This window comes from Lepidothrix coronata, unplaced genomic scaffold (assembly GCF_001604755.1).
Source record: "Lepidothrix coronata isolate B3197 unplaced genomic scaffold, Lepidothrix_coronata-1.0 Scaffold152, whole genome shotgun sequence".
Taxonomy (NCBI): Eukaryota; Metazoa; Chordata; class Aves; order Passeriformes; family Pipridae; genus Lepidothrix; species Lepidothrix coronata.
This window is the reverse complement of record NW_016690332.1, coordinates 604,159-617,438: the sequence shown is the minus strand read 5'-3', so window position 1 is coordinate 617,438 and position 13,280 is coordinate 604,159. Positions and strand designations below refer to the sequence as shown.

The following is a 13,280-nucleotide window of genomic DNA, read 5'->3' as shown; positions in this document are numbered from 1 at the left end:
AAATGCAATGATATTAATGTCTATGGCAGCATCAAAGGTCAAGAGAAAATCATCCCACACCTTGTTGTCTCCCTGCCAATAGTTAAGTTAAAAGGCTGTGATTTTCTCTATAGTCACCAACTACAGTCACTATTCAAGATATGAGATAAACTAGACAGACTCATAATAGATTGGGTCCTAACTGAAATTAAACCTGTCTGCCCACATATCTGCTCCATCACCATTTAGTCCAGGCATGGTGTTAGGGAGATCTTGTGTACCAGTATGCCTGCTTGGTTAGCCTTGAAAATAGGGAACTATTGAAAAATACTTTCTTCCATTTTTAATATCAATAACAAATTAATTTACGTATATTATAACAACATCCTGTGTACTTTCTTTAGCATAAAGTCATATTATAGAGCCCCATTTTAATTTCTCCCAGGAATTTCTTTTGTAAATGTCAAATAAGCACTTAAAAGCACTCGACTACCTAGCACTTAAAAAAAATTCTTCCTTACGTATGATACAATGCATGCCTAACTTATGTTTTCAATATAAGCAATTAAGCAATTTGTTTAACTCGACAGAAAAATAAACCATTTTCAGCAAACAGATAAGGACCAAACTCCAGGAATTACATTGGGTTGTCCATATAAGGGGAAAAATGAAGATTCTCAACTCCTCAAAATGCTCATTACATGTTAAGTTTCCATTCAAGGTGTTAGATATGTGACCACTCCCATGCAAGTGCCCTTGTTTGGAATCCTCATGCCACACTCAGCACTGGAAAGTCACTTTTACTGCACCGTGACTTCTGCTAAATGTGTTCACTAGACATTGCACAAGGGCGCCAGAAAAGAAAGGTCACAGGGACTGTCTGAGTGTCTCTCCCTGGACCTCCGTGTATATTACAAATTGGTTGGATAGGTAACCTGTAACAAGACACTTTTGAATGATCAGGCCAAAAGAATTCTTTGCAAAGCCGTGCACCTAAGGTCAAAAAGGAGCTTTCAAGAGAAGACAGACAAGATGCAACATCTTTTACACAGAAATAAATACATATGCCTTTGCTGTATTGAAACTCATTTGATTTTCATATGTTTTAGCAGTCACATATTCCAAAGGCTATGATAAACCTCTCCCCACGGTATTCATAGGAAATAAATAAAAACCAAGGAGAATTAATTGTGTGAGGAAGGAGTGAATTGCATGTAAAGGAACACCAGAAAAATAAAGAAGACAACTAGAAGATACTACAAACGCTTGAAATTTTTGATCCTGAACCAAATGGTGTGCAGGACCTTTACAAAGTAATCAGCATTCATGAAATGGCTGGGAACCAGCAAGGCTGAGGGTTCAGAGGCATGCCTCCCCTCAGACCTCAGCAAATAGCTATGTAAAGAGGGGACTAGACAGAGAGTCAGCAATTTCATTTCCATATTGCAGATGTCTCTGCGCAGATGTCACTGACTGAGAGCATGACCTGAGCATAATCCTCAGCCACCTCTGTACCATTTTCCAATTTCACTTCTCCCTCACCCAGATGTTCAGACAATGAATTTTGTGGAGTGGATCCAACCTGTACTATGCCTCACCCAATCCCAGTTAGGGTCTCTGCTTGTTCATAATAACACACGTAATTATTACCAAAGACCCTTCACAACCCACTAAACAAATACATACTTACCAGAGGTACAGTTACCTCCACTGGCAGTAGTATTCTGCTGCAGTATCACATACAGAAACAAAATGGATTTACTGCTAGCTACTTGTTATAGCTCTAATGCTTCTTTCTCAATTAACAGTCCTTTGAGGAAGGAGCATCATGACCAAAGGGTAGCACTATTCCCTCACGCTCCCTTAAGAAGCCAAACTCTCATTTTCATCCGAACCACAGAAAAATGAGCAAGACCTCACAGAGTTCTTTTTATCCCAGCCCCTTTTTTCCTCACTTTGGGAGTTCAAGGAAGTACCACTCTCAAATATGCTCTCTGGCAGAGAACACCAGCCTAGCCTTTCTCATCATAGCAGTCCAAATCTTCACAGGTCTGAGAGCCACAGGACACATATCTGCATGCAGAGGAGCAAGGCAGCTCTAGGAACTGTTTACTTGCAGTTGACAACAACGTTTCTCTAGAAAGGGAAGGGGAAGGATGAGTCTGGAATGGACATGCCGTGGGGTCCTGAGATGACACAACAATCTTGGTTGCAGGCTGCTGTTGGCTCATTTCCTCCCAAAGCTAAAGGATTCAGATTACCCAGGAGTCCCTGCATGAGCACAGCCCTACTGCCAGTCCCTGGCAAGGACACTTGCCCTGCCCTTGGAATACTTGTGAGTCATGCCACCTTTCTATGTATGAGGACTTATGAGACAGCCTAGGAAACTTGCACTTTATGAAAGACCTTTTAACTCAAAAGAACAAATGTAACATAGGCAGACCAATTAAAAAAAAAAAAAAGTCTGACAGATATTACCACTCTGAATTTCAAAAGTGGGTTTATGACATGCAACAAAACTAGCAAAGAGCTCTGACAGCCACTGACTTATGCAAAATTCAGGAAAAATATTTTAGTGCTGATAAGGCCTAGAAAACAATCTCTGGCGGTCTTAATCCAGGGCATTTTAAAATCTGCCTTCTTCACGATGCAATGTATATAGTTCTCTTGCTAACAAATACCATTTATTACATTGGCCTTAGGTCTTAAAAACTGGAAAATAAATTGACAGTAGCAAAACAGTAGAAGTGCAATACAAATAGGACAGTGGAATGAAATGAACTTTTTTTTTCATTTCGAATTACAATTCACTCAAAAAAAAACGCAAAATCTTAATGAACTAGGCATAAGCAAAAGAGTGGATCTTTTTTCAAGCTCATGTGTGAGTGCAGGAGGTTTCAGACTGCATCAGAGACAAAATGCAAACTACCAATCACAGACTTGATTTTTTTTCTATTTGCCGGGTGATTTCTTTGTGAATCTTATTAATCTTGACTGCTGATATGTGTAGCAATATTTCAATCATTCTACTTATCACTGACTTATGTGCTCCTCACATTATGCGTGAAAAATTCTGTTAAATTCTGTTATATATTCACACACTAGGTCGTGGCTCTTTTGGCTAATTGTACTAGAAGAATATAAGTGTGAGGTTGCAGACTTTTCAGATCTCAAACCTTTGACATGAAAACAGAGATTTTGACAGGTGGGTTTCTTCACAGAAAGAAAGAAAAATGTCACTTGTGACAAACTAACTAAAATCCTAAACATTCTGGCAATCTACATCCTTGGAGCTACTTTAGAACAAGTGTTTTTGCCTTTCTAAACTCATATATTTCTTTTGTTTAAGTAATGTTTCCTGTTAAGAATTCTTCTGAAAGGTCTTGAGCTACATCATGATGGGTCATCACTGCATTACTTTCTGGGAAATCACAGCAAATGTGGATACTATCTTTAGAACATCTAGTGATATAATAACTAGTGATGTTACTTCTTAGGGGATATAATGCTACAGTCACTTGACAACGACAGGAAAATGAGGGTCGTGTGCCTTACTAGGGATCTCTGAGACCCACGGCAAGAAGGGCTGGCAATCTTGCTCCCACCACGGCCGAAAAGGGTAACCTTGAGGCAGTCCCTTTTACTGTACCCAGTAGAGGTCACTAGAGGATGCATCAAGTTTTAACAGCAAGACAAAGCCCTCCAACAGCAAGGGGAAAGATGTACCTTTCTGAAAAGTACATCATCTGCCTAGGATTGACTGCCAGGTAGACTCTTGTAAAAGAGAGAAACACATGCCGCTCCATGAAAAAAGAGATACATGGCTACATTGGAACACAAGCAGCATTCATCCAGTTAAACAATATTGATACCGAGCAGTGAAATATATCTAACTTATTAAAAGTATATCTACTACCTGTGCATTTCCAGATGCAGGGATCCCTTTCTTTCTTCCACAGCTTAACACAGTCCACAAGGTGTGCCAGAGATATGAAGCCAAAAGGCAGAAATTATCTACAATCCAGGCAGCATTTCTTTGCAGGATTAGATCCATCCCTTTAATTTTAATCATCTGATTAACTTGGTTCTCCCAGTCTAGCAGATGTAATTTGGCAGACACCCTCAAAACCCTCCCCAGCTCTGTAAGTACCACCTAGCTAGACAAGGCTCAGACACGCAGCAAGATCCCATCTCACACTTCAACGCATTCCCTGAACCTATAAGGAAAAGAAGTGATGGACTACTGACAAGCATGAAACAGGTGCAGGGATCTACACATGAGATGCGCATTGCACGGACTTGAAAGGCAATTACTCTGACATTCCAGAACTTCTCAAACGAAAGCAAACTGTTAGTGCATTCCGTTTGCACTTAGCATTTCAGGCCATTGGTCATCTTTTTTTTTTTCCCTTTTAATAGGCAAGAAATGGAAAAAAAAATTCAAGGCAACAACTTAAAATGTGTCATGGTGCACATGCATAGAAAGGTCAGTTTGAAATGCCATAGCTTTACTGTGTGCAGTCCCTTCTGTTCCTGTGCTTGCAGTCTATCTATGTGGTTCCCATGTCCAAGCCAACACCATGCAGAAACGGGGTCCTAGCTGTCTCCTCATCTCATATCCAGCATCTGCTCACCTGTCAACCTTCAAGTCCTTCATCAAAAGGATGGAGGTACTCAATTATTTCAACCACATGGATGTGAAACTTTCAATATCATCAAGGTATCTTCTTTCCCCTAAAATTTCCAGAAACACATAAGACTGCCTCTGTTGAATTTTCCGAAGCAATTCAATGTGACGCCAATTCTGCATGGAAAATTTTCAATTAAACAGACAAAACCTGGGAATTTTTTAAACTGAAAACAGGTCTTAAAACTGGAAGTGGTAAGCAACTTTAATAAAAAATCCTTCTATCAGCTCCATTGTAAGTCCCGGGAAGCTGATTTTCTTCTAGAGATGGAAAAATAAAAATCTGAGGAACAAAGCACGTTGTGGTTTATTCTCTAATACATAAGGATATAAGGATATATGTATGGATTCTGAAGGACCATTATATAAGGAGTCCTTATATATATAGATTATACATCTTCCATGCAACAGCTGCCCATAATTATAGGGCACTAAGAGTCATTGTGGAAGATGAAGCAGTCATTTCTCCTCTGCTTGGGTACTTACCTGATCAGAGGTGAATAAGCAAACGAGTACCAGAAATCTTGAGTGCTAAAAAATTCACAAATCAAGCTACAAAAATTACATAATTTGGAAAAAAAAGTAAAGAAATTAAAGAAAAGTAAAGAAAATAAATTAAAAAATTGACTGTTTTCCTTTCCTTAGTCAACTCCTGACTTCTGTGACTTCAAAGCACTCTCAAGCCACCTTTTGAGTCATTATGTAGTCATTATGTTGAGGAGGGTCAGTTTAGTTGTGGGGAGGTTTTTTTCAGCTGGGAAACATTGATATTCTTCTCTTTCTTTCTGAGAAAGACAGACAAATATTTTCACAAGCATGGGAATGGGGAGCATTAGCTAAAACAAAGCTGCCTGGAATCGTGGAATCACACACATTGCCGCATGACAACAGAGTGCCGTGAAGTTGGGAGGTGAAGAGTGCACCACAAAAAGTACACTCTGTAAAGCTGCAGCAGACTGAGGTTGACAGAGTGATATCTGATAACAGCATTCCAAGCAAGCTAAAAAGGCAATTGGTAAAACAAAATGGGCCCAAACTTGGCTGAAGTCCACTTCCACTTTTCTGACCATACCAAGGCAAGCTTTAGCCATGGTTCTTCAATTTCAAGGTTGAAGAAAGCCTTGAGGGTTTTGATCTCTTCTTCACTGGTTAAGAAGTCGTACTACAAATGTACTGAGTCCCTTGCAGGATTTTTTTAAAGAGTAATTTTTGATTAAAATTGTAAAACAAGAAATAAGTTTCTGTCAATATCTTAGATCAATATCTTGAACAGTATTGGGGGCAAAGTTATTTTGGCTTAATTATGTAATAATTTTTTGCCATGACTCTGGTCTCCCCTGAAAAAAGGAACTTGGAAAAGTAACATTACCACAGCACAATCGTTTCCGATACAGAAGCTGCAGAGAAAGTAACTGCTACAGAAATGGTGGTGGTGGTGAAGGGGGTGAAAGAACACTCAAACGAGACAAGGCCGATAACATTCTGCCTGGAGACAAGGAATTAGAGGACAATTAGCCATCCCCAGGCCTAGCTTAACTGAACATCAAATATTGAATGCATCAAATAGTTCTAGCTGAACTAAATATTTAGAAATTAGTCCTTAAAATGTTTTCAGAATATTATCAAAAGGATATGTTTGCATAAAAAATGCTCTAAAATTATCCTCTTCAGGGTCAGTGACTTGTGTTTAAATCTCGGCTCCATGATTTGCGTGCGTGCAACTTGATTCTTTTCCATTAGTGACGTTCAGAACTGTAGAAGCTCCTAGGCTCCTATTTACCCAGTTAACTCACCCACATTGGATACTAATTTCATGACCACTTTTTACAGATAGCAGTTATAAATTAAACAATTCTAATTGCATTTGCAACCCAAATATTAACCAGGTAAGAACCAGAGGAAGAGATAGCACATTTGATGACAAATTCATCAGATGTGCAGCTCTGGTTGGGCCATTAAAAGCAGTCTAGGTGGTCAGCTTGGAGCTCATTGGGTAAATGCAGCTGGCTAAATTGTGTGGTTGCTTCACAATCAATTTACATTTGCATAAGATGGTGCTGTTGTCAGAAGGGATTGTTTCACCTTCTCACATCTGCTTCTTCCTACCCTGTGCCACCCCCTCCCTTGGACCACTAACTTCAGACACCTTGATGTGTCTATTCAGTGCAATGGGTCAAGGATAGATCTGGATTTTTATTCTTTCTTCAATCTGGTTCTCACACATGAAAATGTTCCTATAAAACAAAATGTCTCTCACTTGTTAACATATAACCTGAAGCAAAACTTCATTCCTGAAGACAGAACATAGCAAGCCACAAAGACGTGTGCTGCCTACAGTACAAATGGGGGACAAGAGGGCGCTCTAAACAAAACACGTGTAAAACAGGTCAGGAGCAGCTTTGTCATGAGTTGTCGTTCCGTCCGAGAGGGAAATGGTCGGTAAAGAGCTGCTGTGCAAAGGGTGCCATCTAGAGGGAAGCAGCGGCACAGCTTCTCGACAGCACCAATTGTTCATAATTGATGGTCAACAATTCCTGGGTCTACTTTCCCCAGCAGTCTTTTAATAGCTCTGAAAGTTATTATTATTATCATTATCATTATTATTACTATATTAGTTTGGGGGTTTTTTTTACAAAAACATGCTGTACCAAAATATGAAAATCATGTTTGCTTTATTTTTTTTAATTGTATCTAGAAAAATAGTTGTTTTGAGGAAGTGGATCGTTTTCTTCTTTAATTATAATCATTTAGTTTCAGCCAGAATTATTTCTTCCAGAAAGTACACACTTTGACCACTCTCCTCTAGATGGTCTCTTGGAGGTTTAGGTTAGGTATTAGAAAAAGGTTCTTTACCCAGAGGTTGGTTGGGCACTGGAAGAGGCTCCCCAGGGAAGTGGTCAAGCTGACAGAGTTCAAGAAGCATTTGGACCATGCTCTCAGGCACATGGTGTGACTCTTGGGGATGGTCCTGTGCAGGGTAAAGAGTTGGACTCAATGATCCTTGTGGATCCCTTCCAACTTGGCATATTCTGTGTTTCTAGGGTTCCCATCCACTCCTATTTAAATGAATAGATGTTCTGTCATTGTTTCAACTTCTTACATAGAAATTACATACATATGCCCTCAAACACACACATTTAAATGCATACAGCTGATATTTCCTGCCAACACATTCTTCTTTCCTTCCTCTCCTGGTCAGTAAGATAAAACTGCTCATCAGACGAGCAGACCAAGGTAAGACCTTTCAAAAGAAGGTTTTGGTTTTCCTTTCATTGATATTAACACCACAGTTAAGGCCTAATATTTTATCCCATTGAGAAATTCCTTAAAAAACAACCTGTGTGAAAGTGAAATTTTAAAAGCTTAGGAGAAATATAACTAATGTTTATGTATTTGCAAACCTCACTCTGGTGAGGTATATTACCAGAGTTCAGTTAGATTGCCTTTCACCTTTGAAGTCTTGTTCCCAGGAGACCGACGAGCTAAAATGGGAATACAGAGCTATTTCTCCGGCTCGCAACTAGCCACCAGCTGTTCATCTCCTAAATGTATTCCTTTCTTCTCTAGTGCACCTCCAAACTCTCCCTGTTTTTTCTCACAGCACTCTTAAGAAAGAGCCAGTTCCAACCATCAGACTGAAGAAGCAAACATCAAGGCAATGAGTTAAGAGACTGCAGCACAAAGAGTGAAAAATCCCACCACCTCAGTTACTATCTGCAATTCATCATCAAGCTCAGATACATTAACATAGGCAAAGCAGCTCTCAGTCTTTTTCCTTACCCTAAGGATAACAAACTTAAGGGAAGAGCTACATAGCAGAAACAGCAGGTTTTGCTGTCTCATTTGTGCAACTTGTTATTTTCACAATGGAAGAAAATTCTCTTTTAGAAGAATCGTTGACATTCTCCAAACCCTGACCACCCAATTCTATTTTTTTTTCTTTAGTACTCATTTTCACTGTAACACTAAATGAAACTCTCTAAAATAAACACATCCTACTTATACGAGACATGCTTTGTTTGTTTTAATATACAGATCATTTTCTATGTCTATAAAGTAAAGACTGGAATAATTTTGAACAAAAGTGACACAACAGATTAAGAATTATCAAAAATTCAGCTTCCCAAATTGATAGTACAAATGAAAACGTATGGAATTTACCTATCATCTGAACACAAAAATATTCAGAATACTTGAAAAACTGCTTTATCGTATCAGCACAATCAGCATACAAACAGCCACAGCACAAATTTTTCAAGTCTTTTCACAAACTGGTGTGTAAAACTAATCACTCATTGTCCTATTGCAAGCAGATTTTCTCAGTTCTTGTCTAAATGATGCGTCAGTAAAAATACTGTCTCCCCTAGACTCTTGCATAGAAAAAAGCATAATACAAGAAAACGTGTTACTACTTCTAAACACACTTTGGCCAATCATAGAGTCATTTTCCTACCAGAGACCCCATACCACAATGCCCAGCACTGTTCTTACTGGACACAGGTGCAGCACAGAGCTATACTGGACAACACTCATCCCTGCACATATGGTGTACTGCATTAACCATGCTCTGTTCACCAGTTAATGGGGAGCAAAGGACAAAGTTACCTTAGTTCCTCTGGGAAATCTGTTCTTTCCATGGGATTCATTCAGTCCCCACTAACTCCAGTGCTGTTAGATAGGATAAATGCTTTCAAAACATGAATTCAACAAAATCCATGTTTAACTTCTGATTTTGAAGAGTGGCAGAACCACACAACTTTTTTTACAATTTCTGAATATTAAGTCCAGTCGTAAATAAACCCCAATATAGAATAACAATAGATGTGCTTGCTTCTATGAATGCAAAAGATTAAAAGATGCTGACCGGTTTTTCACAGTTAAAGTACATTTTCACAGACAATAATGAAAGATTCAATTCTACTGGGAAATACACATAGTAAACTCCTTAACTAGCTGGAAAAAAGAAAGAGGCAGTGCTTTAGGAAGAGGAAATTAATTATGCAGTTAGTTAGTTACCTTATCATCTTCTGTTCTAGGATGTGGTCCATTGAATTTTTCTTCCTTAAAGCTTCTAGTCATCTCCATTTTTTCCATACTCTGAAAAAAGGCTGTTTTTTCTAGTCTGTTTCTTTTGTATTGTGTATTTATCTCTTCCAGCCTGCTAATCTTAAGTAGCTTCATACTATGTCCAGTTAATTTACTGTCTGTTCTCCTCTCCACCTTAGATTCATAAACCAATGAACACTCGTAACTTCTGACTTCTCCTCCTTCTTGGCTGTACAAAAGAAAGACAAATAAGAGGCATTAGTGTTATTTATGCATTTTAGCCTAGAAAATTTCTGTGCTGCAACACTTCATATTTCAACTCTCTCTCCTTACACTTGCTGAACCAATACACAAATACAGAGTTTACAGCACTAGCTAATCACAGATACAATTCTACATTCAACATCAGATAATTCAAGCAGGTTACAAGACCGATGTAATTTAATTTGTTCACAGAAACTATGTAGCTCTATCAAATCAATATGTATTGCTGTTGCTTGTAGACCTTGCTTATGGACCACTCTCCACTGTTTAGCTACTTCAGTGGTTCCCTGTTTCTCAACATGTTCTCTTTTCTGTTGCAGTTCCTGCAAGGTGCAAAGACCCCGTATTAGGTCCATAAGGATTTTAGATACTAAACAAAGTAGTTTAGGCATGAACTCTCTTCTCACTCTTCTGTACTACAGAAATACATAATTGCCAAAATGGTGGAGATTTTAGGCCCTCTGTTGAAGGTTACAGAAAAGCACAGTCCTCAGCTGGGTTCCCTCCCACTGTAGGCTCTCATGATGTACCTGCTACTTACATGATGTAGGATCATTGAGGCTTGTTTAATGGTAAGATTGGCTGGAAGGTTATTCCAAGTCAAGCTGTCAGTTTTGATTTTCTTTAGAAGGGATTTTATTCCACAGCAAGGTGGTGGGTTCCCCCCTCAAGTAATCACTATTTTGAGTATATGTTCTACACTTTGAATATATGTTCTACATATATTTGAATATATGTAGAATATATGTTCTACACTTTGAATATATGTTCTTTTGCACAAAGAATTATTTTAAAAGAGCAAGAGAAACTACTCTAAAATTCCTCTTAGCATCTCTGTGTCAACTCATGAAAGAGAAGACAAAAACATTTTCATTTTTATTATTACATCTTCCTTCACTGTACTGGAAATCCAGGTACAAAAGCACAGTCCCAGTGCCTTACCTCTAGAAAGCCGAATCTGTTAAATCTCATTACACAGCTCATAGTTTTCAATTTAACTTGCATAAATACCATAAACTATATGGTGTAATTAAGTATATATATATATATACAACCTTACAGTCATTAGAAGCACAGAGAAACAGCTTTCAGTGTACAACCAGAGACCCAATTAAATCAGTTACTTTTACCTGAACACCTTCCAAGAGAAAATGTTTCTCAGTGTTTTGACCTCACATCTGTGCACACGCAACAGATTAGATGTGTACCTACGTCAACTATCTCCTCTGCCCACAGTTAGCCCTCCAGACTTCCCAGATGAGAAAGATGCCACGTGATATCACATGTGATGCAGGAGATGGTTAGCTAGTGGTGACATTTAGAGATAATAGACAGCAATGGACCATGCAAGCAGCTTTCAAATAAGTCTTCCAGAGATATTTCTGCTACCATGTTATTGCAGTCCTAGATCATGCTGTTAATATGGGAGGGGCACAAACACCATCATTGGACTGTAAGACATTCATCATCTGAAGAAGTCTGTAAAAATATCCAGTCTGCTGCTTCTAGCCTCTCTCACCAGCTTTCATGGCTCTGACATCCCTTTCCATCCCCTTCAGCTGAAAGAACACTTCATGACATTTTCTTCCCCCATTTCTCAAAAGCAGGTTCTTGAGTTTTCCTAAAGGCTCTGACCATCGCAGGTGACATACCCAAGGGCTCAGTGTAGCCTTTGAGCCATTATTCTACAGATTCTTTGATCTACTCCAAGCCAAGGGGTGATGCAATATAATCCAAAGCTGTCAGAAAAAAACAGGAGATGTTTCTAGATGCCCTCTTGCTGCCTCAGTGTCTCCAGCTAATCAAATCCTACAGTGTTTTAGAGTGGCCTGGCTGTGAAGACTGCTTCTGGCCTGACATGACTGCAACCAAGAAAAACCGATTCAGGCTCTCCATAGCTCTTCCAAGAGCACATCATCCTCCAGACTTTGATCACCAAATGTGCCCATCCATCTAATGAGAATGACATGTCCTAATTAAAGGACACGTTGTTCCTTCAAGCTGACCAGTGAGTCAGTTATCTGGGAAAATATTTATGGGAAGGCAAGCTCAAACATCTTACTGAGCTCTATTGCCAAGCAGAGACTCAAACATGATTTCCCTCTCCCCTATTATTATCTTAAGACATCCCTGAAACAATAAGCTAAACAATGGAAAGTTTCTAGGATGCACACACTGAAATTTGTCTGCAAGTGCCTCCTCCATAGTCCCAGAGAAGAAATCTCACCTGGGTCATATGCCACTGAACAACAGGAAACTATGACCTTCACATGGTGTGGAGCTCCATTTCCCACAAAGGAGGGTGAAAACCTTTCTCCAATCATTTCCATTCCCCAGTTTTGGCCAGGGAGATACTTTCTTCTGGGTCATCTTCAGCAAGCCACTTTCTCACTTCAAGCAAAATAACTTGCTTCATGAACTACATCTTCACTTACACACTCAGAAACCACACACACGTCATAAACTAACAGAAATTTGCCCGGCTGTAAGAAAAGGCAGTACATACGTACAGCCCTTCTGCTTTTTCTGCCCAATAGCAGAAAACTAATATATTTGCACAATAAAAAATATAAACAAATGTTTGTAAAACTACTCAGAAATAGGTATTAGCCACAAAGAAGAACACATAAACAACTCCTTTTTGTTTCAACGTTTGGGTTTAGATCGTAATCCCTTCAGTCAGAACTAGATTTACATGACGGGCTGTAAATCATTTTGCTTGAAACTCAGTCCTTTGGCTTCCATCTTCAGTTCAAATAAAACCTTTATTTCTGACCCATTGGCCATTTTCTAACCAGCCACTTTCAAATTTTAAGCCTGGGGGTACTGTTAGCCAGTAGGCAGACTTGTTTACCTCCTCATACATCTGACATTAGGCTGACCTGAATTTTACAAGCTGGGAACTATTATGTCACCATGTATAATTAAACCTAAATATACAATTTAAGAAAGAAAACAAGATGTAATGTGGAAAGAATTACCAGTGGGTCAAGTTCAGGTGGTAAATCAGGATGTGAATGGTTCTGCTTACTGCACCCTGCTTTGAAATACAACCTGCATGCCCTGCATTCTGCATAATACAGAAGAGCTGGGGGTTTTTTAATTAAAAAAGGGGGGGGAAAAGGGGGGAAAAAGTAATTTATTGGTAGCTCTTCCACTGAGAATGAGGTTTTTACATATTTCAGTGAAAGACCCAGCGGGCCCCCAAACTCACAGAAATCGACAATATTGATCAGCATGATCCCATTGTAGCTCCGCGGGGCACGAAAGCCTCGCTGCCGGGGGCGGGGAGCGGCGCCTCCCG

General features: G+C 39.2%; 1 protein-coding gene across 2 annotated transcripts in view; it reads right to left on the bottom strand.

Annotated features, from left to right (window-relative positions):
• Positions 1-13,280, bottom strand: part of MYLK4 (myosin light chain kinase family member 4) — a 92,213-nt gene that overhangs the window by 67,051 nt on the left and 11,882 nt on the right. Inside the window, exon 2 of one of the 2 annotated variants that reach the window (XM_017828739.1) lies at positions 9,683-9,941. In XM_017828739.1, coding sequence (XP_017684228.1) covers positions 9,683-9,941 — 259 coding nt within the window. Of the gene's footprint in view, positions 1-3,895; positions 4,155-9,682; positions 9,942-13,280 lie in introns of those variants that run through there. The other variant, XM_017828740.1, reaches the window with a different exon arrangement.